This window comes from Rhodamnia argentea, chromosome 9, assembly GCF_020921035.1.
Source record: "Rhodamnia argentea isolate NSW1041297 chromosome 9, ASM2092103v1, whole genome shotgun sequence".
NCBI lineage: Eukaryota > Viridiplantae > Streptophyta > Magnoliopsida > Myrtales > Myrtaceae > Rhodamnia > Rhodamnia argentea.
In genome coordinates this window covers 2,357,078-2,382,219 of record NC_063158.1, presented here as the reverse complement: position 1 = coordinate 2,382,219, position 25,142 = coordinate 2,357,078, and the positions used below count along the sequence as shown (strand labels likewise).

Sequence of the window (25,142 nt, the reverse complement as noted above, 5' to 3'; positions counted from 1 at the left end):
AAGTTTTAATATAAAAAAGACAAATCAAACACTAATTTTTACTTGTTTCTATTGTTAGTTATAGAGGAAAGTACACTACTAGTGCTATAACTTTTGTACGGCGATCACTTGAGTGCCATAACTTTCAAAAATTGATTACTTGAGTGTCGTCGCTTATGTGGACGCCAAAAAAGCTGACTTGGCAGCCGGACAAGCCGACGTGACACCAACGAACTATTTTTAAAATATTTTAATGCACATATGAAAATTTTCAAATTTTTTTTATTTATTTTGAAAATTCCTTCTTCTTTTTTTGGTTCTTTACTGATTTTTTGTCCCTTGGCCGGCGAGGGTCATCGGCAACCCTCACCGGCCACCAATGGAGGGCCTAGGGGCCATGGCCGACTCGTCCCGCCCAAATGAAGCCGCAACGGCCCCGAATAGTGGCCGTCACAAGCTCTGCGGCTACGGGCGAGGGCACCAAGGCCCTTGCTAGATCTCGGCGAGGGCCTTCACGACCTGGCCGGCCACGGGCGACCAACTTCCATGACTTGCACACCAAGCTGGTCTTCATCGCGTCCGTCGCCCCAACAACCTCAAAGTCTGCACCAGCACATCCTCCGGAAGACTCTTGAAAGCCCCCGGGGACGATCGGGCCGGTGAGCTCGCGCGGTTTGTCGACTAGCCGGCGGTAGTGGAAGACGGCCGGTTGGATGCCGCCAGTTCGACGATCTTCCTCAGGATCGTCGACATCGCAAGCCAGATTCAGCGGAGGAACGATGAGCGGAGATAATGACGAACAAAGCGAAAAGAGCAAGTGAAAAAGGGAGGATTTTCATTTTCATTATTCATTTGTATTTTTGTCTTTGGTTTGGGGAATGCAAAACTACAATTATCTGGATGTGGAACTCGGCGAAGCGAGAATCCAGACCGTCGGCAACCATGAGCAGGTGAGAAAGAGCAGATGGTGACGAACGCCGATTGTTGACACAGATGCGAGAATACGGACCGTCAACTACCACGGCAACAGTTGATGGGACGTCGGACCGGCGACCAAATATGGATGTGAAACTCAACGAGGCCGTGACGGCTCTCACCAAGTTCGGGCGGGGGCCCCCTCCCCTGTGGCCACCGGGGCTGCAAGGGCCCTCGCCCAAATCCAGCAAGGGCCTTCGCGCCCTCGAGTGCGGCCGTAGAGGCCACGACGACCGCCGCCCGGGGTCGTCGCGGCCTCGTCGGCTCGGGGCGAGTTGGCCCTCGTCGCTAGACCGACCGATCGTGGCCAAAAAATATCAAAATAAAAAAATAAGAAAAAAATCCAAAAAATTTAAAAATATTGAAAAAAATAAAAAATAAGAAAGTATTCTAGAAAATATTAAAAAATTTAAAAAATTCATGTGTCATTAAAAATAAATAATAATAATAATAATAATAATAATAATAATAATAATAAAGTCCACGTATGATGATTTGCCGGAATTGGCACTCAAGTAATCGACTTTCGTCGGAAATGGCACTCGAATGATCGATTTTTAAAAAATATGGCACTCAAGTGACCGAAAAAAAAAAGTTATGGCGCTCAAGTGAGTGTTGTACAAAAATTGTGACACTTGCGGTGTACTTACCCCGTTAGTTATATATGTGAATCTTTTTCTACTCTACAATTATATTCTCTTTATATATTTATGATATTCACATTTGTTACATGTTTCAAGTATATAAGCATAGCTTATTATTTAATAAAAATTTAATTAAGGAATGATGAGCGAAAAAATGAAAGGAAAAAAAAAGGAAAAAAAAAATAAGTAAATAATAACGAAGCGGAAGAGCTTAAATTGTAAACAAATTGATTCATACTTATAAAGGATAGTTCTAATTATTAAAGAACGAGAAGCAAGAAGATTTCTTAAAAAAGCTACCCTCTCTTTCTCCTTCTCATTCGTTAGTCCGGTTCATATTAAAGCTTCATGACTTCTTGGTAGTTTTCTCAATCACATTGAAGCTGCATGAAAACCACGAAAGAGCAGAAGCTTCATTTCCTTTGTAACTCTCTAGTTCATGATAAAGCTCATGAAAGCAACAAGAGAGTCAAGACACTATACTACTCGAAATCACATATGAGAATGATCATAGTTATTTGTCTTACTACATTTGGAATTCGTTGATTGATCTATTGCGTTGATAACGTTGTAGCTCATTTATATTTATCACGACCTATGATTCTAGAATGCTGCAATGAACTCATTTACCATTCAATGTTTAGCTCGTACAATAATCACAAGTTAATTGCCAGAATGCATTCTTACCACATCCATTGTCGTATTTTTGGGTTCTTTTTATAATGTCATACATTTCCCTACCAAAAATGCATATGATAGGATATAACATCTTGTTTTATTATGGTGATTCACCAAATAGTGGATAAAATATAGCAAACTCTTTGATTTCATATCCCATCATTTTAGTTCTATCATGGTTAGAAATTAGCGATCAAACACAACATTTGAAGCATGAGATAAGATCTTATCATGGGCATAACAACCAAGACTCGACTATATGAGCGATCAAATTACGAGAATTCTGATTGATTGACTTCAATCGCTATCACAATCTTCTCAACAATCGTCCAACGGTTAGATTGGAGATTGATCCTCTTGAAGATTAGATGTTTAAGAGTATAAAAGGAGACCAAGGCGTCGAGAGAGAGAGAGAGAGAGAGAGAGAGAGAGAGAGAGAGAGAGAGAGAGATCACAAATTCAAATTAGGGAAAGCTTTAAATTTATATTGTCTTCTAAGAGCATTCAATTCGCAATTTTTCAAAAAGTGTTTGCGGTGTTATAGTTTATGCTTAGGTATGAGATAATGAGGTCTATCAAATTGGATATATGTAGCACCAGCTTCAAGGAGAAGTGCTTGAGTACAAGTTGTATATTCTAGTGTAATTTCAAGAATATTTTTAGTGGAATCCAACAAGTATGCTGTTGATCTAGGAGAGTGGATGTATGCTTACATTAAGCCGAACAATTATAAGCTTTGAGTGAATTGTTATTTATCTTTTTGCTTGTCGTTTATTTACTAACTGATAGAAGCACCGCACTACATTGCTTGATATAACCCTAACCTATTTACAGCAACATACCGTTTACCCAATCACGATCATATCAAACTTGACATTTTTAATTTCGTAATATTTTTCAAGGTATTTCAAATCACTTATTCACCCCTTATAGGTGATACGGTTTGCCAACATCACCTCTCTCTCTCTCTCTCTCTCTCTCTCTCTCTCTCTCTCTCTCTCTCTCTCGTCATAATCAAATCCGCTCGATCGCAGTCATCATCTTCTCCATTTGAGCAAACTTTATTGCAGAACCTCAAGCTCAACCAAATCAGCTCGATAGTAGAACCACAACCTGTTGCTGGACCGCTGGCATTGAACCAACTAACTTTGCCGCTGAACCATCTCAGATTGAGATGCGGTCCCCTACTTGGTACCACAAAATCCACATCGATACTAAACGCACAAATAAAACTGTGACGTGCTTTTGAATTGGCCAACTCAACACTCCCTCGGCCAAACTTAACGGCGATTTTGATTTTTAAGGGGGGTGTCATTATACCTTAGATTTATTCACAACAATGGGGATAATGGTTTAAACAAGGGGAGACATAGATTTAGGCTTGGGCTCTGATAAATGAATTGTTTTTGGGCCAAGATGTGGTTGGACCTACTCAACCCAAATAAGAAGTTTAAAACGTACAAGATTTAGTGTATGCAAACAAATGATGTTCTTCACTTAATGATACATTAGAGAATATAATTTCAGTAACGCCCAACTCTTCAAAAAAAAAAAAAACAACCAACTCAATTATCATGTAGGTTTTTTTTGTTTCACTTCTTACAATTAATTCACCGATTAATAACCTTAAAAAGGGGGCAATTACAGGAGCCATACAGTGATAAAGAACCCCTTTCCTAACTCCGTTCAATATTCAAAACACGGTCGCATGTTCTAGAGTTACGGTTGAAAATCGAGGTGCACGTACCGAAATGTCCAACTAAGCACTTGTGATAATTTTATTTTCTAGGCAATGGACTAGATCTGAGGCTAGCCCCCGTCGCTCTCCACTTATAATAATACTTCCATTAACAGCTATAAGCACATTTTTTTCTCCGCATAATCGATTAATTTAATCACCCAATATTCTATTTGAAATGACACGAAGGCTTAGGACAACTAGATTATTAAGGTTTTTAATACGACAAAAAACATGGAGCAACGTTGCTGATTATGGGCCTCATTATGAGTGATTGTGACTGTTGGACTTATATAGACTTGGTATAATCACTTTCCAGGTCGGATGTTGCGCCCGCATTGTCCTAGGCATGAAAAAAGTGCAGAAAAGAGGACGACGCACGAAGAGAAATTAATGGCTTTTCTTTCTTTTCTTTTCTTTTTTCCTTTTGTGTTGCATTAAAATGTAATTTATTTGAATAAATAAAACTGAAATTATAGGGGACAAGGTCAATTTTAGAGACAAGAAAGCCTAATTTAGTGGTGGACTTACGAGGAGGTCGCAAGCAAAAGTTTGACTTTTGAAAATCTTCTTTCCATGATAATGTCAAAAGGCGAGGGGTTTTTGGTTGGTTGAGTTGATTGATTAAGTAGAACACCCCTTATTACGATAATATCCCTCGTTTTATCCGTGCCATTTCTAAGTGATTTTGAAGATGATAAATTTACAGTTTTTTTTCGCTAACATCAATAAAATCTTCCCCGGACTCAATTCCGATCAAAATTCATTCCCATTCGTTTGGATAAAATCGGAATGAGAATTGCACGAGAGCGAAAACTCGAACCACATACTTCTTTAGTCGGAACAATACGAATTTGGTCATCGATCCCATCGCTACTAAGTCACCACCCAACGAGCCGATAAGTGCGGTGATAATGCTGTAAGCTTTCTAAGATTAGTTGGACTTAAAAGGTACATGACAATATACACGAAAAGAGAACCAATCGGCCACAGACAAAAAAAAGGGGGGGGGACCTAACATGTTCTATCTTCATGTGTATATTTCCTAAATTTTTTGGCTTATCCACATCTCAACAGGTATTCGAAAGTGGAATAAAATTTGGGTTCTCCCCTCCATCCGAACACAAGTTAGCCAATTTTAATGTCTTGTTGCGTTTCTTAGGAATGGACAAAGGGCCTATGGTGGAGATGATTGATTAGACTTGGGATTGGGTGACAATCTAATCGGACCTCTGTCCGAATCGGGTCCACCTACGCTTTTGCTTGCACGAAAGATGGGGAAAACATGGACATGAACATGACAACCCCATTAATATTTCGATTGGAAAAAGGCAAGAGATTGACGACCTGTTCTTAGCTTCGCCTCTTCAGACGATGCCGAAGACCTTCGTTTTATTGCGCTCGTGAGATCTTCAAATGTTAATGTCGTGTTCTCCGTTGCACAAGCCAGGAGCCATTTGGGGAGAGGGGGAGGCGATTGTCCGACCCCACTTCTTCTGTTCCCTCTATCTCGAGACCCGCGACGTGTCGGACCCTAGAGGTGATGATCGATCTTCGGAATTGGCCACGTGGGGAAATCGGAGCCGTTGAGAGCAGCTTCTTCCTCTTGTTTGGGGGGGGTTGGTTTCCGAACCCTTCTTCTCGAGACCCGTGACGTGTCTAATTCCATAGACGATGATCGAGCTTCGGAATCGGCCGGCGAGAGCAGCTTCTTCCTCTTTTGTTTGGGGGCGTGTGTGTGGTGTGGTGTTGTGTTGTGTTTCGGTGATCACGTGATTGCATGTGCTTGGAGGAGCCCCAGCCAAATGTTCTTTGGACTGATGCTGGAGAACACGGCCAAAATTGGACATCGCACGAAGTCAACTGAACAGTGTCCTTTCGGTAGACGAGAGAGTGATTATCTTACATCGATGGAGGGACCCGCGCAAAAAAAAAAAAAAAAAAACAGAGAGATAAAAGGATTCGTCTGCAATGTGATATTTTGATTTTTTTTGTTTTTGGAAATTCGTTATTATCCGACAATACAAAAGATTATTTTTTTATCTGTCCTATCTTTAATTTTCCTCTTTTCAAGTTTTGTTCCGCCTTTTTGAAGAGCGCGAAAGTTGAATCCCCGTACCTTTAATACTAATACCATATCGGCCAAGAAATGGTTGAATCCCGAACATGCTCGCCACTCAAAGTCTTTTGGTCAATATAGTGTCTCCACATTTATAATTTCTTTTTCGTGAGAGTGATATTAACATATTACTAATGCCGATATGTTTTTTATTAGATCGAGTTGATGTTGTTAGTGCATTTCTTTTCTATTTACAACAAAATAAGAAAGCAATTAAGGAATCTATTAACATCATAAATGGATAGGGGTAAAGGGGATACGTAGGTTTTTTTTTTCTCCTTAATTTGACGAAAGAGCCATCAAATTCAAATACTTAAGAAAGTTTAAGCAAGATACTCATATTTAGATACAATAATTACCTATAATTATGATATCCTCGCTGCATATATCATTATGAATTATCCAACAAATTACTAACAAAAATTACGTATGAAAAAAGGGTCTAAAAAAAAAAAACATTCATTTGGGCCATATCATGATCTTACTTGTACATGGTAATCGACTCGGTCAATATCATTTGGCTCCCGGTTAATGGAAGCTCTAAAAGGTAAGCTAAAAATGCAAGTCAAATCGAATCGGATACGCCATAATGACGAGGATTAATTGCCAAATCTGGACTTAAACACGTCCGTCCGCTTCCATACTAATTGATATTTCAAGGGTTATTCCGCGATTATCTTCCCTAGGGTTGCTTAACCTCCGCCGGTACACTTATTACTTGACCATTAGGCCTTTTTAGGCTTTCATAAAATCAGAAAACTTAGAAACCCTAGGCCCAATGTTATGCAAGACCAAGGGCAGAATCAAACGGGTGTCTATACGAGGTTTTGCACCTCAAAGGTTTAGAGTTCATTACATCTTGCAATACGAAAATGACGAGCGTGCCGCGGCGACGATAATCAGCGAGTATATTCGAGCGATTGGAGCAAATCAATGCGGCCAATAGATAGCCGGTTTTGCTAGACTATTGTTGTCGGTGTACTTAATTTTCTTGTTCGACCACACTTTGTAGCACAAGTACGGTCACTCGAATGATTGAAGTCGGAATGATATAGTAACCGTGAAACATCTCTATTGTGGAGTCTCATATATATATATATATATATATATATAGTGGAGTACGTAACCAATCACATTTGAGAAATCGGTAAAATTTCAAGAAAAATTGAAGATGTATTTATGACTTTTTTGTATAGAAAATAACCGGCAACTCAATTTAATGATGATCGAGCAAAATCACGTCGATCTTTCTTTTTCCTTTTGCCGTGTTGTCGAGGTTACGATCTACCTTCATCTTATCCATTAAACCGGCGAGTCCGGCGATAAACATAGCTGATAGAATGAAGGAAAAATAACTTCGAGTAGTTTAATGAAGGAATGCACATCTTTTGCGTGTTTCGATCGAAAATTAGAATGTCCAATCTAGAAGCTGAAATTATGGTCAGGGGAAGAGCATTTCCGACGTCGGCCTCACTTGGTTCTTTTATCTTCTAGGAATATGAAATATTTCTAAATTTTGACTGACTAAAATTCAAAAAAGAAAAAAAAAAAGGAAAGGGAAAATCTAGGATTGGATTGGATTGGGACCCCACAACATTGTATTACCATCACCATCTCGTCAGATCCATCTCTTCGGGGTGGGATGGGGCCCACGCTGCTTCTTCTCCTTATAAGTACTAACGGTGCGGCCTTTTTCTTCTTTTGCTAGAAAACCAGAAACTCATCGCTCATCAGCAGCACAGAAAAATATATTTTCCTGAGAGGGAAAGCGACTTTTAGAGAGAGAAAACAGCTTCTGCTTTTCCAGCAGGCATTGAAGGCAGTGTGGTTTTTTTTTTTTCCTTCCTTTTCTGGGCTGCTATGTGTCCCTCGAAAGGCTGGTGAGTTTCCATTTTCCCGTTTCACCACTTCGCGCTGAGTTTTGCGTTTTTTGCCATGTTTAGGCCTCGCATTCGTTCATTTCCTTTTCGAAGCCAAAATCTTCCTCCACATCTACTACTGCTGCTGCTGCTACTACTACTCTCTCTCTCTCTCACGCAAATCTGAAACTTGGGTTGTCTGAAAAATTCTATCTTTACGAGGTACGAGACTCAGATTGCTCGCTTCGCTTTCCCATTGACCCCGTCGCTCTCCCGTCCGATTTGAATTCTGACCTTTTAGATTTCGAGCCCTTTTTTGGTGGGTTCTCTGTAATGTGCTTGATTACGAGGCGGTGTTTCTTTCTGTGTTTTGCTGGTCTCTCTGCAGGTTTAAGTTGGATTGACTGCGTAAAAGAGTGAAGTGAGATTTTGGGGTTGCTTGGAGTTTACGTAAAAAAGTGGGATTAATTTGGATTGGAGACCGTTTTGCTTTGAATTTGAATCCGCCCAATCCAATGATCGACGATTTCGAGCTCAGTGAGTCTCCAGATCTGAATTTCATTGCTAGTTCTGTCTTTTGTTTCTGATGAATTCTTCAGCCGACTTTCTGTTTTTTTTTTTTCCTTTGTTTTTGAATTTTGGTTCGTCTTGGATAGCTCAGCTGAAGCTGTGCTGTGGTTTTAAAAAACTGTACTTGTAGAATGCAATTCTCTTTTTGTGTTTTTTCAGGTCTGCGATCTCATGTTGTTGATTTTTGTGCATCTGTTGCTAGGAGTAGGGACAAAAACCTTGACGTGTACCCATCATGTCCTGCTCTCATGTCTGTGCTACTGGGAGCATACGGAACACACTCATCTGGCTGCTGTTTATCTTGTAGTATTTTGTTGATATCATGTTTCGTTTTTCAATTTTTTGCTTGTCGAGATGCTGAAAGGCAGTTAGTTGCAGTTGTCATGCTGGATAAGGCTTGTTAGATTGTCAATGGAACTTTTCCATTTACGACAATGATGACACGCCGATGGAATTTACTTTGTTCTGCTTTCCCAGATCAACTGTCTCTATATATTCGCTTCATTTATGTGTCCAAGAAAACTGACGGAAATCGGCAAGTGACCTTACCTAATTTTGGGTTGTGCCTATTTCAGGACGATTCTCATAATTAATGTGGTCTAATGGAGCTTGACGTGTGTTGAGAATGGAAACTGCAAAGATATGGATTTTCGAGAAGATAGTTCCAGGTCCGGGTCGTTACCAATCGCTACTTCGAGGAATATGTCGTCATCGTCTTCAACATTCTTCTCGGCAAACCAGTCGCCCTTTTTCTCTCCGAGGTCTTCGACATGTCAGAGATCCAGCTCTATAGGATCGAATGTTCTGCGCGGCAGATTAAAGCACCAAACTTCTAGTACAGGAATTTCGGACCCCGAAGTTCTTGATGCAAATATCGCATTTATTTTGTCCAACTCATCACAACCACCCGCTGCTGGAATTTCTGGCGAGCCCCATAAGTTCGACCATGTATCTAGTTCAACCACTTTGTCAAACAGCGCCGCATCCGTCTTCAGCAATGCCAATGACATAGTCTACTCTGGGCAGCGAGAGAAGCAGAGTAGGCATGGGAGAAGCCATGGAACTCCATTAACTCCAAGTTCAGTCTCTCTCTCCACTAACAGATTGAGGAGCTGTGATGTCTTTATAGGTCTGCATGGTCGCAAGCCGTCATTGCTCAGATTTGCCAATTGGCTCTGTGCCGAGTTAGAGTGTCAAGGAATTAGCTGCTTTATTACTGATAGATCTCGATGTAGGAACTCTCGCAAGCATGGCATTGTCGAGAGGGCCATGGATGTGTCGACTTTTGGTGTCGTGATCTTAACGAGGAAATCCTTTAGGAACCCTTATACCATAGAGGAGCTGCGATTTTTCTCGAGCAAGAAGAATCTGGTCCCAGTATTTTTTGACTTGAGTCCAGGTGATTGCCTTGTCAGGGATATTGTCGAGAAGAGGGGAGAATTGTGGGAGAAGCATGGAGGAGAGCTATGGGTTCTATATGGAGGTATAGAGAAAGAGTGGAAAGAAGCTGTCGATGGCCTCGCTAGGGCTCATGAGTGGAAACTGGAATGTCTTGATGGTAACTGGAGAGATTGCATCATAAGGGCCGTTACTTTACTAGCTACGAAGTTAGGAAGGAGAAGCGTCGCGGAGCGGTTGGCTAAGTGGAAAGAGAAGGCAGACAAAGAGGAGTTCCCATTCCCTCGAAATGAGAATTTCATTGGTAGGAACAAGGAATTGTCTGAGCTTGAATTCATTCTTTTCGGAGACATAAGTGGCGATTCCGAAAGGGAATATTTTGACCTCAAGGCTAGACCTAGGCGAAAAAATCTGACGATTGGTTGGAAGAAGAGCAACCTTTTGGAGGAAAGAAGGAAGGAGCATCAACTAGATGAAGCCCGCTGGAAGGGAAAAGAACCAGTCGTGTGGAAGGAGTCAGAAAAGGAAATCGAGATGTACGGCTCAGACTTTTGCCCAAAGCAGTTCCAGCCAAAGCAAAAATCGGGTGGAAGGTATGTGAAAAGAAGGAGATCTACGAAGATTTTGTATGGGAAAGGCATTGCTTGTGTTTCAGGTGAATCAGGCATCGGAAAAACGGAGCTTCTTCTGGAATTTGCTTATAGATACCATCAGAAGTACAAGATGGTTTTGTGGATTGGAGGGGAGAGCAGGTATATCAGGCAGAATTATTTGAACCTGTGGTCGTATCTAGAAGTCGATGTTGGGATTGAAAATACTCTGGAGAAAAGCAGGATCAAAAGCTTTGAAGAGCATGAAGATTCTGCTGTTTCTACGGTTCGGAGAGAACTCATGAGGAATATACCATTTTTAATTGTGATTGATAACTTAGAAAATGAAAAGGATTGGTGGGATCATAAGCTTGTAATGGATCTACTTCCTCGATTTAGAGGAGAAACTCACATAATCATCTCGACACGCCTTCCTCGGGTCATGAATTTGGAACCGCTGAAACTCTCTTTCTTATCAGGTGTTGAGGCACTGCAATTAATGCAGGGAGGTGTCAATGATCATTCACTCACTGAAATTGACGCCCTCAGAGTTATCGAGGAGAAAGTGGGACGATTGACCTTGGGTCTTGCTATAGTGGGATCTATTTTGTCGGAGCTCCCCATAAACCCTAGCAGGCTATTGGACACCATCAACAGAATGCCCTTGAGAGAGTTGTCATGGAGTGGAAGGGAACAGAATTTGTTGAGGCGGAACACTTTCCTATTGCAACTCCTTGAAGTATGCTTCTCGATATTTGACCATGCGAACGGACCAAGGAGCCTAACTACCAGAATGTTTCAGGCAGGTGGTTGGTTTGCCCCAGCTGCAATCCCAATTTCCCTATTAGCCCTAGCGGCTCATAAGATAACTGAAAAGCATCAAGGTACTCGGCGGTTCAGAAAAATATTGGGCTCCTTGACTTGTTGCTGCTCTTCATCATACATAAAGAGATCGGAGGCGGAAGCTGCATCGATGCTGTTGAGGTTCAACATTGCGAGAACTAGCATCCGACAAGACTGCATCCATTTTAATGAGCTCATCAAGCTTTATGCACGTAAGAGAGGAGTTGTAGGAATTCCGCAGGTCGTGGTTCAGGCTATAATCAGTCGTGGTTTTGTATACGATTACTCTGAACATTTGTGGGCAGCGTGTTTCTTGCTCTTGGGGTTTGGTACTGATCCCGTAGTTGTGGAACTCAAGGTGTCTGAGTTGCTATATTTTGTCAAAGAAGTGGCTCTTCCTCTTGCGGTGCGAACATTCATCACATTTTCGCGTTGTAGTGCCGCCATAGAACTGCTGCGCCTCTGCACCGATGCTCTTGAAGCTGCGGACCAAGCGTTTGTCACTCCAGTCAATAGGTGGTTGGACAAATCACTTTGCTGGAGACCTGTCCAGACTAATGCTCAGCTCAACCCTTGCCTTTGGCAGGAGCTTGCCTTATTAAGAGCGACGGTGCTGGAAACCAGAGCCAAGCTAATGCTGAGAGGGGGACATTTCGACATAGCGGACGACCTCATAAGGAAGGCCATTTTCATCAGGACTTCCATCTATGGTGAAGATCATCCAACAACTGTATCAGCTCGTGAAACTCTGAGCAAAATCACCAGGTTTCTTGCAACTATGCAAATCAATTCTTCTCCATAGCTTTTTACCTTTGAGGCAAGCAAAGGAAAATCAGAATAGATTCATAGAAGAGTATCCAATAAACCCGCTTCGAAATTCCCCAGAGAAGTTTGTATACCATTGTCTTGTTATTCATAAGATGACTGACAAGTTCTCTGATTCGACCCACCTTATCATCTTATGATTCGCTGGCCTCAGTTTGACAGGAGGTTGTATAGCTTTTGACATAGAAAATCGTTGTTAAAGTCTTATACTAATCTTCAAATCTTTTTTCTCTGCTCTGAGCAATTGGTCTGATCGGCATAATTTTTTTTTGTTTTTAATCAGCTATCGACTTGCCTGAATAGCTGCAATGTATGCATATATTTCTTCCTTTATGTCTGGAGCTTGTTGGAGACTCAATGGAGACTGCAAAGTAATTATGTGCCTTCTTCTGTTTGTCTTGTTGAATCAGCGGTAAGCTTCTATAAATCAATGATAGCTGGCTATATGCATATGTGAAGCTTCAGTTTCTGACAGAGAGGTTCAAAAGACAGCAATAGAAATTCAGGGGATTTCTAGCATGTTTCGTGGTATATGCGCGCTACTGGGCTAACTTTTTTTTCTTGGCGAGTTTCGGTTTTGCTATTTCTTTTTATTTGCAGAAATTTTTGGTGTTCAATTAGATAACCCTCGATAGTTTCTGGAACCTACATTGAACAAGAACTCAAGAGCATTGCTAAGTTGTCTTGAAGTTGTGCTAAGTTGTCTTGAAGTTGTAGTCCCAAGTTCCAACAGATCTCCAACTCTGAACTATATGATTAGTCTTCTCCTCTTTGATCCTGCATAAGATCGATTTAATCTGTTGTAGTACGCGTTCATGATTATTCTGTTAAAGACTACCCCGTAGAAGAGCTATTTACCATCATTATATTCAAGAAGTACCAGAATTACAGATGAGCTTCTGGGCCTGAAAATTCGGCGTAACGACCTGTCACGTAGAAGGACGATTCTTCAAATCTTTGGTGAAAAAGCCACACCAGAAGATTACGGCGCAAGAAAGAGAGTGACAGGGCATCAAATTACTCATCCATTTGAAAAGTTACTATCATGCATCGAAATTTACCTTAAAGGACTAAACTTGTCGGAATTCTGCGATTCGGAAAGGTGAACCGATGACCTTTTCACACTTCCAATTGCCGGATGTGTGCATGGGTGATGTGTGAGAGGGCCAAAAGAGAGTCGGAAAGAACCCAAGGAGGGAGGATACATGAAGGAAGCTTCAGGAGAAGATGGTGAATTGTGATCACTGTTTCTTGCTGTTGTTGTTTCATATAGCTCATGAGACACACTCGAGTTCCAGCTGCAGCATCCATCGACGATCCTTTCCTTTGTACCATATGCCAATGTGCCCAACCAAAAAGAAACACTGCTTTGCCTGCCTTCCGATCTCTTGCCGGCCGGAATGAATGGTGTTATCTCACATCTCCAGTGCAAAATATCCAGCTCGATGTCTTCAGTTCCAATCGGAAATTCATCTGAATTCGAGCAACACCGCGCGAGACAGAGAGGAACAGAAAAGGCAAAAAGAATGCCCTCACGCAGGATCGAACTACGGACCTTCAGTTTACAAGACTGACGCTCTACCACTGAGCTATAAGGGCCTCCTTTTGGACTCATTGACTTGAATATTATCATTTGATCATAATTATGACATATGTTTTTGACGTTTAGCAACAAAAATAGCGGAAATATCATTAAATTCCACGTAAATCGTAAGATATGCTTTTATTTTGGTTTTCCGAAACCCATAAAAAAAAATGAATTCATAAGAATAGTTGGTTAGAGTTTATGAATTCTTAACGGGACAAATTACTATTCCTCTCTTGATTTTGATAGATCAAAAACTTGAGGGAGAAGTGTCAAAAAAGTTCTAACCCTATTGCATTAGTGCCAATTCAATCGTAAACCTTTTTTTTTGTGTCAACCTCTTGCATTTGTGTCAATTCAATCTTAAGCCTTTTATTGGTGACAATTTAGTTCTAAATATTTTGCATTGGTGCCGATTCAATCCCAAACATTTTGCATTTATACTAATTTAATTGGCCAGTTTAAGACTGAATTGGCACAAATGCAAAAGATTTAGCACTAAATTGACATCAATCCAAAAGGTTTAAGAGTAAATTGGCATCAAAAAAAGGTTTAGGGCTGAATTTGTACCAATATAAAAGGTTTAGAATTATTTTGACACTTTTTCCAAAACCCGATAAGCGACGAGCCCCGTTAAACCTCCAATTACAAGGGTCGTAAAACTCGTAATGCTCACTTGCTTGTCGATGGCGGTGGCTTCACCTCCATGATACAGAAAATTGACCTCCTTGTAAGTTTCTTCCAAGTCTTTGTAAAAAGCTGGCTCCTTTAAAAGTATCACGAGAAGTACTCACTATGGCTTTAGTGCATCCCAAGCCAAGTATGTTCTTGCAAGGTCTTGGAAGGGGTCGCACTAGAACTAACAAAACCGAATTATAAGAGTCTCGGAGGAATTTGTCTACGGCAACTGATTTTGTCAACCGAGAGTCAAGTAAGAGAATCATTATGAACAAGCTTTTGAACATAATCAGCAATTGTGTGAGAGAGAGAGAGAGAGAGAGAAGGTTCATCTAAAGCTAAACTTTACTTTGGAAATTTTGCATTATGCTCCAAAATCCTCTTTTGACAGCCAACAATAAGGACAAGAATGCCCGATAAATTTTGGTATCTTCACCACGTTCGGCCCACTTACAAAGGCCAACAAGGTCCAATAAAAGGTTTGGTACCACTCAGCCCATTAAATGTATTTGTAAATATATTCCCTAGGAAGCACCGATATTCTCATGGAGCCTCCGTGTCGTGTCGGATACTCCAATACTTTCTGACAAGCGATCGACATGTGGTTAGCACTCCGAGACACGTTAGCGGCACTCTAGTCTAATATCGCGACAAGTACGAGGTCAATTTTAAACATTTTTAATAAACTAAAGGTCAAAATATAAATCTATTAAAAATACATATATACTTAAATCATATACCCATTCACCCCAAAATTAATTTAACATAAGAAGAAGAAACTCACTGTTGATATTGTTATATATACATGATATTTTATCATGTACACATAATATAAATATACAACGTGTCCCAATGTGTCCAAATTCTTTATTTTTTAAGCAATGACGTGTCTGTGTCTCGTGTCGTGTCGTGTGTCGATATCGGTGCTACTTAGAATATTCCCTACCCAGCTCCTATGAAGAATTTTGTTGTATGGTCACAAAAATGATAAACAAATTAAATTGTTAACATCACAAAAAAAAAATCCCAAATTAGTACATCTTGCCACATTCATTCTAAATTAATTTTCATATTGTAAAAAAAAAAAAAAAAAACCACATCACACCAATGTCCTATTTATCCCAACCTTATTTTCATCTCACAAAAAGATCCATGTGGCATCCCAGTCCGCGACTTACTTATTAACTACGCGTTCTACTTTAATCTCTTATTATAATATAGAATAGTGGTGCATGGAGAAGGCTAACTAAAACAATCGGTCGGCCATGCAAGGTCAAAAGTGCATGGAAAGAACGATTGACAAGCATGCCTAAAGGGTATGGCATTTTATGAGTTCTCTAACCTCTTGTGAATATAATCATGCACGCATAAACAAGATCCTCTCATTTCATATATATCTATATAAAACAGTTAGTTACATTATTCAATTCAACAGACAAGTGGAAGGCAATACAAATATAACTACTTCCTTGTCTATAATCACGAGTTATACATCCGACACCACCTCCTACTTCAGCTTTATCTCCATCTTCATGTTCTTCTTCATTTTCTTCGGCAACGGCACCACCGAGAAGCTCCCTCACCACGCTGTTCGCCGCCTCCCGTTTACACCCACGAGCCCTTGCCTTCTCGCTCGTGGTTGCCAAAGCAAGCTCGAGAAATCGTGATGCCGATACATGGCAGTTCTTACACGTGGGAAAATTAAGGCTAGTTCAAGCTAGTGGTCGCGGTGGTTCGGACTCGTGGTAATTTCCTAGCATAGGATGTCAGGCGAGTAGAATTTCTAATTCGTCGACTTTTGGTTCATTGATTCTCCTTGCATGTCCCTCATTTTTGCTGGATGAGGCACTATTGTTAATGGATTGATGGATCTCGAGGTGAATTGGGCAAAGATGGGCCACGAATAGTGCGTGGGTACACGAGATGGGTCGGAAATGACTTCGTACAAATGCATGGGCGAACTCGATGACTTGCTTGTTGTGGATATTGTTTGATTGGTCTGGAAGGTCGTCGATTCGCTGGTTTTACTTGCCCCGTATGGACTGCTTGTTAGGTGATTGATGTTTCCGATTGTCGAAGTCTTAGAGATTTTACTTGCAAACCTTCGGCTCATTCTCGTGAATCTAATTTTTTTTAGATGAGCAAGCTAGCAAGAATGAAGCCAGTATGATGCTTTGGTTGAGGTGCTCGTGAGACCTAGCTACGGTTACGATTTGTTAATGACGTCGATGGAGCATGCCGGTGATGCCAGTTTAGTTGGGAGTAGTGGGGAATTCGTGCCTTATGAATCTTCCAGCAATACTTTGAACTTTTGTAAAAAACTGGTTAATATATATATGAAACTAGAATTTCGTGTTATGTGCTATTATTAGATGTACAGTAGTGGAACCTAATAAGGCCATACCCTGTAGGCATGCATGCCGCTTGTTTTGTCATGCATTTGTATTCGTAGAGCCGACTGAATGTTTTTAGTGAGTCTTCCGCATGTGCTATTGTATATATATAATAAAAAATTAAAGCAGAGTGCTAAGTTAATAAGCACGTGCGAACAGGGATGCCATAATCCCAGACATATATCTTGCGTCATATTTACCCCAAGTTAATTTTCGAGTTAAATAAAATCACAAATTGGTATATTTGTCACAATCCACCAAAATCTTAGAACAAAATTGTGACAAAATTAGGAATCTTAGCAATTTTTATGAACCTCGGTTCATTTTCTTCAGATCCAACTTCCCAAAAATGTCCTTTTGGAAACACATTGATGTTTAAATTCCATTTCGGATCCATGTCACACGCCGATCATCCGAGTTATTCACCACGTGTGTTTCCACGTCGCAATTGAAACGGGTTATTGGATGGAATCTAACTGTAGGCAAATTTGTCACGCATGTATTAATTTGTAATTTTTTTTTTTTAAGATGCGAGAATTTGCATGGGACAAATGCGATAAAAGTGTACCATTTTAGGATTGTCTTTTTTAGTATTAACCCTAAATAAATAGATAGTACTGTTTATTGGGTGGAGAAGAAAAAACAAAGCGGCAAATTCTAACATATCCTGCTTCGGCCTCCCACAAGATAAGGTCTGAGGTTCATTTGTCTCAGTTTCGGAAAACTAAAGGATGGGAACCTAATGACAAATAAACTACAAAAGATCTATGTGCACGTCAAATTAGATCTTGCTTTCATATTATTAATTTTGTAGTTATATGTTATGGTCATCACTAATCAATTTATCTATGAAAATGACCCGATTGACACAATTCAATCCACGTGAAGCTTTTCTTGTGGGCTAATTCCCTAAAAAAGCACCAATTTTAGGTCCAATGATGATTCTAACCTAAACTTTTTTTGTTCCCATAAAAAATCACCAACTTTAATACGAGTCTTAAATCTGGCCCCCGTTGGACCATTAGTTGTCCAACATGGCAATTCGCCGTCATCAATAAATCAATATGGCTTGCTGACGTGGATTTAAGACACTATTCACCATCTTCTTTGCACGGAATTCGAAATTGTTCATCCTCTTCGCCTCGGTCACGGCTTGAAGGACAACTATTTCGAAGCTTCAAGGGAGTTGGGCTCGTTAAAAAAAAAGGCTCTGGTGGTGAGCTTGGCAAATGTCGTCCATGGCATCTCTTCACAGGTGATAATGTATAGCTTCGAATTCCAGTGCAACAGCGAATGCTTGCGAATGAAGTGAAGGAAACGATGAACAACTTAAGCGTCATCCTTCAAAATGTAATAGAGCTGAAACGGATGAATAATTTGGGCTTCCGCGCTAAGAAGACGATGAATAGTGCCTTGAATCCACGTTAGCAAGCTATACGAATTTATTGATAATGTAGAATTACCACGTTGGATAGCTAATGGTTTCGAATTAAGGGGTATCAAATTTAGGACTTGAGTTAAAAGTTCGGGATTTTGTACAAGACAAAAAAAAAAATCGGGGCAAAATGGTCATTGAGCCTGAAGTGGGTGTTTTTTTAAAAGCCCCTTTTCTCGTGCAAGGTTTGTTTCGACCGGTGGAGCTTTTGGATGGACCCCACGGGGCCCATAATAAAGAGGAAAGGAATTGGTGGGGGCCATTTCCAATTCCACGTCACATCATGTGGTCATGAGAAAACATCAACATCACACCATCTGTCGCATAATGCCTCGTGACAGCCTGGCTTGTCCCCTTTCCTTTTGACAATAATCTTTTGAATAATGCAGAATAATGAGGGTGGTAGCGAGACTAGTTAATCTTAATCGCACCAATTATGATAACATCATCCAGTCCATCGTGATTGAACATATATAAAATCATGCGAAGAAACCTTAATTTGGGGGGAGCTTTGTCTTCTCCAATTGCTATTCTATCGGCTAACCATCGAAACAGTACCAAGTATCGTTTTAATTTTAAACAATTTAATTGAACTAATTTAACCCTAAATCCTTTCATATTTTACAAATTCATTCCATCCATTCAATTTTGATCGGAAATCGCTGATATTTACGCCGGACATCTTATGTAGCACAATCGATATTTACATAGATAATTTTTACAATTTGAAAAAGGTCAAATTTTTAATTACACTTTATTATTTTATTATCATTTTTTATTTCATTTTGATCAGCAAAGCCTACAAGCGAGGTTGCGAAGGGATGCAACTCTCACCGTCGACAACCCTCGCCGGCAAAATGAAAAGGGGAAAAAAGCAAAAACAAAAAGGTAAAAAATAAAAAAATATATATCAAAAATATCCACATTAATACGGATCGAGTAAACAAAATGTCTTGCATCTAGCACGATCTGCGAAAAAACAAATGTTGTCGGAGTGCCACGCATCGAAGGGAGAAAAGACCATTCAATTGAAAGAGAAGAGATGGAGACCGCTAAAAGTTGGAATTAACAGTTAAAAAGCGTTATGCTGCATGAGCCTTCAGACTTCAGTCACGACTAAATGGGTTAGGATCTGTGAGATAATGAACATGGTTTCTCATACCAACCGTTTCCACACATCATTCTATCAGTCATCTAAAGGTGTTAGGGTTTGAGGAGTGAGCACTCTAATCACAAGCACCCCGGCGTTCGAGGAGTAGTCAGTAATCGCGGGTGTCGCCCGCTTTTTGTTTTTTGGCCAGACGGATGAAGTCCATGATCACTTCTCTCTCGTTCACTTGCTGCAACATTGTATGTGAAATATGCAAATGGAGTAAGTTTGTTACTTTCAGAGAGAGGAAATAAAAAACGGGGAGCGTGCTTGCACAGAGAGAGAGAGACCTGTGATGCGAAATGCCGACCCACGGCTTTAAGCATCTGTTCCCTTCCAAGATTGGAACTGGTGTTCACCTATGTACAGAACATCAAGAGCAAAGCTGAGCAGACAACCCTTTCGACTGGCAAAAGTGTGTATAAGAAACTTCTCAGATAGGCTTACAAGTTTGTAATGTTTGCAATATCTCCACAGCGAACTCGTCCCTAGTTTCGACAGGTTTACCCTCTGAAGAGCAAATAACAGAGAATTCATGAACTTTCAGCGGGTAATGTTAAACCTACCGCTACCCTTGTAATCTGCAGTTTAAGTAGTTAAGTGTAGCAACACTGGTTCTATAGATGAAAGGACCTAAACCACAAATTTACTTCTTCGAAGCAATCAATGTCTGAGGCGTGGAATGAACGGGTATCATCACATCCTCAGAGACCTAAACTTTTTTGTTGATGCTATTGGAAAAGGTGAACAAAAAGACTTGCTGCATGTTACTTGTGCTGTGATGAATACACTCGGTTACTTTCTTGAGGACTGTGAGATTAGTTTAACAAGAACAAAGTAATCCAAAATGCCACATGAAAGAGCCATAACTTTCTTACCAGCTGAGGAGTCTGAATAATGGATTGTACATCTCTATAGCATCCTCGGTTCACTGATTTGGCTGGTGCAGATGTGATCCATGGCCTCATATGCCTAACTCTTGGCTTGCAAAATTTGTGGAAGTCAAAGCTACTGGCTGTTTGGATGAAAAGATCACCGTAGAAAGTTTTCCCATAAGATGTGAGATCGATAATACAACTAGAGAAACAAGGTTGGACGACAAAATAAAAGAACCAAAACACAACATACAGAAATGACGATCCTTTTCAACGGTTTCAGAGCCGCTGCTAGAGTCGAAATCATAATCATCATCCTCTTCATTGCCCGTTGGATGTTCAAGCACACTTAACGCGTTCCTTTGTAGCTTGACTTCAACCCCATTTTTCAGAACCTGCAGTACCAAGCATCTGTGTCTTAGTAATTCGTCATGAAACTTGTGTCCTAATGTGTAATTCCAAATCGATATCCAGAGTAAAAAAGACTAATCTAACATGACCATTTTAGCTAATTAAGAAGGAAAAACATGTCAAGTTTTGACAAAGACAGGAATTGTCAGTAGCATTGCACATGGACATTGAGTGTCTTCATACGGAAGGTCAATGACAACTTAATGACATGAATTTGCTCCCCAGGAGTTTCTTCTGATGGAACTTTTATGATCAAATTATGTTTAAATAGGAAACAAAAGCCTAGTACACAGAATGACAGACGAGTAGTAGTATTAAATAGAAGTGAACCATCATTGTGCTCGATAACAATTTGCTCAGTTCATCCTCTGAAAGGGTGTAGTTAATATAAATCACCCACATCACGCAATCTTTGATATTTGCTTGAGGGCCACATAGCCTACAATAAACAAATCGTGCGATCGAACTTTACAAGATTCGCTAATAAAATATTACACCACCATCATATTTTAAACAGAGTACCAACTACTGACCAACTCGTCGGACATTCATATTCTGAACTAACTTTAGATTAGCAAGAGCTATAGCACTTTTTTCCAGGTTTGCAATAGAAGGACAAATTAAATGAAACTTTGATAAGTTATCATGTCACTCCATCCAAGCAGAAACAAGGCAGGCAAACACGTCCCAGACTATTTTACTCAACAACCAATTGTTTCTGTTCATTGATAGGACATCACAACTAGACACTCTAATCCTTTCAAAATGTTCAGATGATGACTTTCTTAATTCACAAGACATTGGTTATGCAGTTCAAACAACAAGCAGATACAGAATATTTTTACCAACCAAGCAATTACCCCAGACAGATGGATACAAAATCACTAATTTAGCTAGAGCAAAACAATGGATGCATAAGAGAGGAGACATACCAGCCAGTGCCAGCCACCGAGGCCAACTGCCTTCTTGACAACGCCTTGAAGTCCCACTAATACAGACTTGGTCCGGTTATTTCCAGTCACAATGACTTTGGTGTGCCTCGGAAGCACGGAGAGCTCCTCGTCGCCGCTTTCCTCGCGGAACGGCGACAAAACCCGAGAAGAACAAAACTGAGGCTCCTCTAACATTTCTCTCAAATTAGGGGCAAAACAAAGATGCTTAATTCACAAGGAACCCACCAAACCACCTTTGATAGTCCAAAAAATCCCACCTCTCGGAGTTATACCCAGAGCCTCAACTACGCAAAAGGCAAATGCATTTTCTTGCCAACTGAAAACCCATCAATTTTTAACGAGAGTAATGATTCGTCTCAAGAGATCTTCCTCAAAATTCGCAATCTTGGGTCACGTTAAAGTTGGAATTTTGAAATATGAATTGCGAAAAAGCAAGGTCAATGATAGAGCGGCAGTTAATGAAACTACAGGCTAACATCCTGCCTTCCTTTGCTTTCAGCTGGACTTCCTGAAGAAGAGGAAGAAGAAGAAGAAGAAGATCAGAATGTGTCGTTAAAGAATGCAGAGAGATACTACAGAGCTCGTGAGCTTCTTCAATTTCATGGCATTAGATATGGAATGACCCAAAAGAGAGAGAGAGCTAACAGTAAATGGAGATGAATGAGCCTGACACGAATTTTCCAAGTACGTGTCCGAATAAAGGATGATTCCAAATATGCAAAAAAGGGGTCACAATGAATGCGTGAGTGGATTTATTGGTGATTCAGCCATTTTAGCTCTGCTTTCAAGTCAGAGTGACATCAATTTACAGTACATTGGGTACACGTACACTTCCCCCGATTTTCAAAAGAAGAGATCAAAGGAAAAAGGTGAGCACTCTGCTAAATATACGCTAAGTTCCTTCAAACAGATAATTAGCTTAATTTTCTGCGAAAAAATAGGAAATGATGACTTTTCTACTTCTCCCTCAGCGATAGATCATCAAATCCCAAGAGGAACAGAGCATCCTCAGGGCAAAACCCCCCATTTCTTCAAATTTTTTAAAGAAACTGATGTAAGAAAGGAGCGAAACCCAGAACGAAAAATCAGCAGGAACAAATCGATAACAAGCGAGGGTCAAATAGAAATCTTTTGCTTTCATTACCCAGAAAAGAAGGCAAGAAGCCAAAGAATCAATCAAAGGCTAAAAACAAAATCTTTGGGGCTGGAAAGAGCTCAATGGGGGGAATGTCGGTAAAATCCACCATTTCAGAATTGCACTCTTTTTCGCATAAATTACGAGAAAAGCTCGTTCCAAAGGGAATGCGCGAACATGGAAAGCTGGAGAATCGTCGCGATCATGAACATAAACATCACTCACTGCTCACGCACTTACCTGTACGGACGGAGAAGAGCGAACCAAATGCTAGAAACCAATAGAACAGGGCTTGAGAGAGAGAGAGAGAGAGAGAGAGAAGGCGTCTCGTGTTCGATTTCTTGAGCCGGGAACGATCGATCCCGAACGAGGAGGATAGCGAGGGTGAAGAAGAGAAAGAAGCTAATGATGGGAGATTTTTTTGCATGGAACAGAGTTTGAAATTGAGGCACAGCTTTTGAGGAGCCAACTGCTGATCAGTGTACTCTGCTCTGTCCTCCCAATAATTCCAAATGTTAGAGAGAGAAAGAGACAGAGAGAAAACAGAGTACAGATATATACATATATGAGCATAAGTACTAAGCTGAATATTGTCCTCACAAAATTTGATGATTTAATTCAATTTCTCATAAGTGAATGGGTTTCTTTTTTTTTTTTCTCTCTCTTTTGAAATTTTGGTTTATCCATATAATTACTCAATTTTAATTAATATCGATCTCGCGTGCATTTTGGGTACAACTTGAAATCTAAGATAACTGACCTAAATTGAGGATTCACTTTGAGGGACTTCTTCAGCGATATAAATAATTTGCCTCTCTCGATTTAATCTTTTCTAGATGCAGCACAGTTAAGATCTTTCGATTATCATTAACATTGATATGCAGGTATCATGTAGTAATTGTAAATAATAAACAAAATTTTAGTATGGCAAAAAAAAAAACAGAATTTTAGAGCTCTTTTCTTTAAAAATAAAATAAAATAATTGACCATCTTATTTGCATTGATAATGTACTAGCTAAAAAATATGTTTCTTTTTTTTTTTGGGTCAAAAGCTAAAAAAACATGTTTGAGGGGCGGGGGAAGAACAGTTAATGCTTGCCAACTGCCGGTGGGAGCGGACCTGCCATATGTGCGCCGTACGCTGGCGATTTTTTTTGGAACGGTCACCGGCTCAACCGGTTTACCGGGTATTGCCGGTAAGCTGTAACGCTCGGTTTAGTCAAACTTCTTGCGGAAATGAGCCGCTCCATTCTTTCCGGTTGTTGTTTTTTTTTTTTAATGTTTGGTCTCGGTGGCGTCGGGTGAAAACTTATTTCATGTGACGTACTCGTCGTGAGGCATTGACTCGATAAGTAACCGATTAGTCAAAGGCGAAATACATGCGAGGAGTGAGTGAGTAAGATGGATCGATCGGACTGAAAATCGCCTGAATCAAAATTGGATCGATAGGTTTGATTCGGTTCTGGAGGTTACCGGCCTGAACCACCGCTCTTCAAAATGAAACATGTGTTCGAGAAGTTTAGTTCTCGATTCTAAGAGGGAACCGGACCAATGGATCGCCCACTTGGATAGATAAATTTTTAATTTTTAAATACAATCGGTGTTCGTAGAAATGAAATTCTAGGCAAAGAAAAGAACTTGCACCTGAAGAAAAAAATTTCTGTTAAATGTTTTCTCGTTAAATACATTATTGTACATAAAAATGAGATTCGCATAACTATGGATGTTCATTGCGACGTGGACATCTTCATACGAATCACGAAAATATTATACGTAGATATGTGAATATGGAACAAGCCCCATTTTATCGGACCTTGCACACTTCTAATACATACATATGCAACGTCGATAAAATGAAATTCATAGCATACGAACAATAATAATTAATCAACTCACGCATGGGTGGCTCGGTTTGTTAGGGCGCACTTGGAATTGTGTGGTTAAACGCACCGATCCCAGATTCGATTATCCAACCGAGCACCCGTGATTTAAGTAGGGGGCCATAACGGTGGGTTGATGTGTTAGTCTCCCTCGAGGAATAATCAAGCTTGCGCGCAAGCCGGCTCGGTTATCTCGGTTATAAAATAATAATAATTAATCATATGCACGACGTGGTCGTCATCGCATCTCGTGACGTAAAATGTTTTTCTCCAAGATGAAGACTTCCACCCCCACATAAATTAGTCAACATATAAAAACAACTGTTATTATTTTGAGAAATATATTCATCTTCCGAAAAACATTTTACGACGAATAGGTTAGTGAGATTAATTACAGCAATTATTTTAATTGTCCAACTTTTTTTTTTT

General features: G+C 40.1%; 2 protein-coding genes and 1 non-coding gene across 5 annotated transcripts; 1 reads left to right on the top strand and 2 right to left on the bottom strand.

The window, feature by feature from the left end:
- Positions 1 to 7,986: 7,986 nt before the first annotated feature.
- On the top strand, positions 7,987 to 12,449 carry LOC115740807. 2 transcript variants are annotated; one of them, XM_048284932.1, is made up of 3 exons: positions 7,987 to 8,013; positions 8,381 to 8,529; positions 9,138 to 12,449. In XM_048284932.1, the coding sequence occupies exon 3, from the start codon at positions 9,205 to 9,207 to the stop codon at positions 12,193 to 12,195; it is 2,991 nt and encodes a 996-aa protein (XP_048140889.1). In that variant the 5' UTR covers positions 7,987 to 8,013; positions 8,381 to 8,529; positions 9,138 to 9,204; the 3' UTR covers positions 12,196 to 12,449. The 2 variants fall into 2 exon arrangements, with proteins under 2 accessions (XP_048140889.1, XP_048140888.1); XM_048284931.1 differs by having other exon boundaries at positions 7,993 to 8,214.
- A 1,296-nt stretch (positions 12,450 to 13,745) lies between these two features.
- On the bottom strand, positions 13,746 to 13,817 carry TRNAT-UGU. Its single transcript has one exon. It is a non-coding gene; the product is annotated as a tRNA-Thr (tRNA).
- Positions 13,818 to 19,337: 5,520 nt separating this feature from the next.
- LOC115733036 lies at positions 19,338 to 23,357 on the bottom strand. 2 transcript variants are annotated; one of them, XM_048284941.1, is made up of 7 exons: positions 23,074 to 23,357; positions 21,678 to 22,206; positions 20,588 to 20,729; positions 20,338 to 20,495; positions 19,907 to 19,969; positions 19,750 to 19,818; positions 19,338 to 19,649 (listed from the first exon to the last, which is right to left on the bottom strand). In XM_048284941.1, the coding sequence occupies exons 2-7, from the start codon at positions 21,870 to 21,872 to the stop codon at positions 19,569 to 19,571; spliced, it is 708 nt and encodes a 235-aa protein (XP_048140898.1). In that variant the 5' UTR covers positions 21,873 to 22,206; positions 23,074 to 23,357; the 3' UTR covers positions 19,338 to 19,568. The 2 variants fall into 2 exon arrangements, with proteins under 2 accessions (XP_048140898.1, XP_048140900.1); XM_048284943.1 differs by having other exon boundaries at positions 20,338 to 20,474; positions 23,074 to 23,354.
- Positions 23,358 to 25,142: the final 1,785 nt, after the last annotated feature.